Source organism: Pygoscelis adeliae, unplaced genomic scaffold, assembly GCF_000699105.1.
Source record: "Pygoscelis adeliae isolate BGI_AS28 unplaced genomic scaffold, ASM69910v1 Scaffold46, whole genome shotgun sequence".
Lineage (NCBI taxonomy): Eukaryota > Metazoa > Chordata > Aves > Sphenisciformes > Spheniscidae > Pygoscelis > Pygoscelis adeliae.
The window spans coordinates 72538-77037 of NW_008824931.1; the positions used below are offsets into that span (position 1 = coordinate 72538).

The 4500-nt window shown below is 43.2% G+C and overlaps 1 protein-coding gene across 3 annotated transcripts in view; it reads right to left on the reverse strand.

Annotated features, from left to right (window-relative positions):
- Positions 1-4500, reverse strand: part of PLEK (pleckstrin) — a 23869-nt gene extending 19369 nt beyond the window's left edge. The window contains exons 1-3 of one of the 3 annotated variants that reach the window (XM_009325009.1): positions 4388-4500; positions 521-631; positions 39-150 (exon numbers count right to left, since the gene is read on the reverse strand). In XM_009325009.1, coding sequence (XP_009323284.1) covers positions 39-86 — 48 coding nt within the window. In that variant the 5' untranslated portion in view covers positions 87-150; positions 521-631; positions 4388-4500. Of the gene's footprint in view, positions 1-38; positions 208-520; positions 632-4387 lie in introns of all 3 variants that reach the window. The other 2 variants (XM_009325008.1, XM_009325007.1) reach the window with 2 other exon arrangements.

A 4500-nucleotide genomic window follows, 5' to 3' on the forward strand; every position in this document is an offset into this window, starting at 1 on the left:
ATCTTCCTCCTCCACTCAGTCCAAAACTGCCCACTTACCTTCTTAACCAAGTAGCCCTCCCTTATGCGCATCGGTTCTCGCTCCATGTCTCAGGCAATCCTCTTCTCAGGTCTATCAGCGCTGGCAGTTAAGTTCCTCTGGCAGCAAAGTCTGTGGGCTAGCGTTTTTACAGTACAGCCGTGTCACTTTCACAAGTTCCTCTGCCTGCTAATCACATGAAAACAAGCCCATTTCCTCTTACAGAGTGAGAGATAGGGAAACGCAGAAGCACGTATGTATTTATAGTTTGCCTCTGACAGAAAAGGCAACAGCCTGACAAAACACTCAACTGTATCAAATACGGCCAGCCTTGATGACAAAGTCCTGGGAAATTAAATAAGCATTTTAGTGCCCAATCCCAAGAAATCAGGCCCACTCTGCAAATACATGAACTCTACCAAAATGACAAACATGGTGGCGTACTGTGTTGCTGCTTGGCAGCATGTGCCAAAAGGATCTCAGAGACAGGTTTCCAACTCACTGGTTCTGTCACTTCATCACTTCTTTGAAGTCTGACTCCCAGTGGGTGAGCACATGGGGTCTGGCAGCGAGCTGGAGGGCCCTCGCTTGGTTAATGATGATGCGCCCTCTGCTGATACAAGAAATTTGTTTATCAGACTTGATCAGGTTTTGGAGTTTGATGCTGAGGCCTCCCAAAGAGGTTAGCTGTCAAATAGCCATAAATGGATTAGACCAAAGCATTACATAAAGCACTGCAGAATGTCACCTTCTACGAGCATCTTTTACTTGCTGCAGAGCTCATTTGGCTATATTTGGTAAAAGGTAAGGCAAACCCATAATTTTCCACAAGTTGATATATACCAGAGTCACAATCCCTCTTCCTCATACAGAAGGAAGGGTGGTGGTATATGGGAGGCAATAAGGAGGCTGCTGCATTGCCAAGAGCAAAGTATTCTCCCATGCGCAAGACTCCAAATCACTTTTACAGCTGAGCCCATTCAGATAAGGGTTGAGCACAGGGTTACTCCATCTGTCACCTCCGCCACTCGTAAAGATCCCCAAACAGGGACTTTTTCCACAGACAGAAATTCCTGCTCTCCATTTGACTCTGTCTCAGCCTTTCCTCAGAAGTATACAGAAGTCTGACAAGGTCTGTGATAGAGGATCAGAAGGTTAGAAGAGCCCTCAGAGACCTTCTCTAGCCATTCCTCCCTGATGCCTATTTAGTGGTTCTCCCACAGATGAGACTCCAACTCCTTCATTTTCTGTATTAGTGCTTCACTATTCCAACTGCTGAATGTTTTTCCTCACTATCTGAATTGAGATTTTCCTTTCCAGACCTTTCTCAACTAGCTCTACTTAAATGACCCTTCCAGTCTCATCTTCAGGCAGAGCACCTGTCTGTACCAGCAATCTCAGGCTATACACTTTGCAGTGTGTTCTGCCCAAAGCATACCTTCATGTATTTTTAGGTTGTTTGGATTTCGTTTCTAGAACCTACAGAGTCTCAGTACATAGTTCCTTTGCTCATGTAAATCATGCTATTGTGAGGATCTGATTGCTATTGAAGGCCCTAGTTGCTGATGAAGCCAATCATCCATTACGCAGTTTGCAAATCAAAGATTCAATATATGCTTTCCAGTTCTCTGTCAAGTGTACTTGACATCAGTCAACAGATTCTAAAATTATTAGAGACACAGAAACTCACACATAGCTAATAAAAGCTTCATGCTCTTTGAAAACCAAGCTGAAGTTAAAATTCATCACTAAAAAATGATCAGAAAGCTTTGTGTCACGTTTACAGTAAAGAATCTGCCTACCAGTCCCAAGGCCTGGAATGAATTGAAGATGCATTCCAGAGTTGAGAGGATCTAACTGAATTTCTGAGTTATATTTCTGTGAAGGCTCCCTTTATTTCCCATAAGCCTTAAAATAATGCTTGATGGACTCAGGAGCTTGTAGACTCCTCCTGTATAATGACTTTAAAGCAAAATTCCTTTTGCTTTAAGAAGGTGAATTATTTCCTTCTCTTCCCTTTCATTCCAGTGGTTCCATCTTTGGAAAAAGGTACGCTTTTTTTTTTTTTCTCTGATTGGATAACCCAAAAATACAGGTCATAGACAATGACAGCTCAAATTAAATACCTTTCACTGTATGGCTGGAAGCCAAACTATCCCTTTATTAGCTGCCTTGAGGCCATAATGCTACAGACCCCAGGGCGAGCACTGGAGAGCAAGAACTAGTGCACAGTTAGCTCTTCCTTCTGTCTCTACCTTGCTGCCCCTCAGACCTGAGGAAAGAAAACCCCTTCCCCAGCTGGAAGGGCTTATGGGGAACAAAGACAAAAGAATCTGCCAGCATTTTCCTCCCTGCAGGCAGTCTTTCCACAGGTTTTCCTGCTCGCCTGCTCCTGCTGGTTCAGCGTTTGTGCTGAGTCAGGATGACAGGGCCTTGCGCAATAAATCCAGGGACAGATCCTCTTCAATAGAACATCTATATGACCTTATACTAAAAAGTGGTTTAATGTGAACAGAAAAGGATGCTGACTCCACAATTTTGCAAAAGCTCATTTTCTCATGACCTGCATGAAAAGCCCTTGGAGGTGTGAAATGCAATTCTAGACACAGTGGCACCAAGCCATTCACTCCAGAATTTATCATTAGCTACTTAAGCAACTCAGTGTCAAAGCATAAAATTACCTCCATCCAATATTAGCTGGAAGCAACTACTTTTAAAACACTTCTTTTCTCTATATTGTTTCTATTTCGTCTTCAAAGTTCAGCTATTCCTTTTGCCCTTTTACCTTACCTGTCTGCAACAATCCTTTTCTTTTAACACAGAAGCTTGGTTTCATTTATCACACATCACCGCAGGGGAATCAGCACTTCATCTTCCCCCAGGCAGAAATGTGCTGATCAGGTAAGTCATTCATGTGAAGCAAAATGGTCCTTAACCATACAGTGGCCATGGCAGCTGTGAGGGACAGCCTGGACTGCTGATGCATTTCTTTGTGCAGCCATTCCTAAAGAACAGCACCAGGCATAAAAGAGAGGAAGAGCTGTATTTCTTCTAGCTCTCCACAGAGGGGAGGATAGAGCTTTGTCTGGCAGAAAGAGAAAGCAACCTGCATTGTGGAAACCTGCTATAACTTACCCTGTTCTCCCCATTTCTGTCCAAAGTAGATAAAGGTGCGTGATGCTGGATTAGCAACATTTCTCACAACAGCACAATCTGCAGCGGGCTGAGTATCTTAGCTCAGTTTACTGGCAAGTGATCTGTTCTTGTACGAGAGATCTTGCTGCTGTATTTCCTCAGAAAATTCTGGTTTTTTTCTGCTACTTCAGGGTCCACTCCTGCAAGCATTAAAAAAAAAGTGATCAACCACATTTAACCGAGGAAGGGATCTAGCTGAGAGACTGATGGGCGTTTATACTGAAAATTGGAACCATATCTTTGCAAATAAATGTGTCAGCTGCAAGGAAGACAGGCAGTTTCTCAGCTTGTTACATCAGCTTCACTGCTCTCTCTACTAACCCTTGCATAGCTGTTCTTCAAACATGTTTGCTGCATTGTAAATGCCATAAGCCCACTCCCATCTGTAACAGAGCATGTGAGTTCTCCGTAAATATGCATCTCTCCAGCAAATCAAGCTGCATTTCCAGGGGAAATCAAATCAAATGCTATATGTTCAAAACAATTGTCTACACAGGAAAAATAATATACACAAGTGGTTTACAAAGGTGATAAAGACTCAGTCCGGCTTATAGTTCAGTAAAACCCTTTCTCACTTCTGCGCAGAGGCAGATGTCTCAAAAGAATTACAGTATTAAACTGAGAGCTGGCAGGTGCAAGTCTCAGCACAATTCACTCCTTACAGAATCACACATATGGCTATTTTTAGCAAATGAGAGATTGTGGCTTTGCATCCACTTCTCGAAAAGAAACCCAAAACCAGGACTTTTCCAAATTTAGCACTGTGTTAAGAAACGAATCAAAGAGGGCCAAGCATGAAAAGGCTATTACAGGTATTGTCCACGTCACCTTGAAATCTAAATCCTGTGGGCTTGCACCATAGATGAACCGTCTTGTTCCGACCTCAAGGCACCTTTCATATATTTAATTATTGTGGAGCTATGCAGCAGGATTAGTGCATTAACTCTAAGTGGGAAGGCCTGCATAAACAGTAATACTGAAAAAGCTTATGTAGTTGACATATTATCATGCATAGAGAGATCATATTGAGTGGATGGAGTCGAGAGACCAAATGGATTTCTTCAGGATGTTTTCTAGACAAATTGGACCAGCACGAAGCATAGGCCATGGCTTATCTGCATATTAGCTCTGACTTTTCATTGGAGGCATCCAACCTCACCTGTGACACACTCACCTCTCCCCTACAGTAGTTCCCCATCAGCAGTACATGCAGGCAATATAGCCGCAGCAGGGAAGGCCTAGGCACAAGAGAGAGGTCTTGGAGGATGAAGCTGCAGCGTGAGAAGA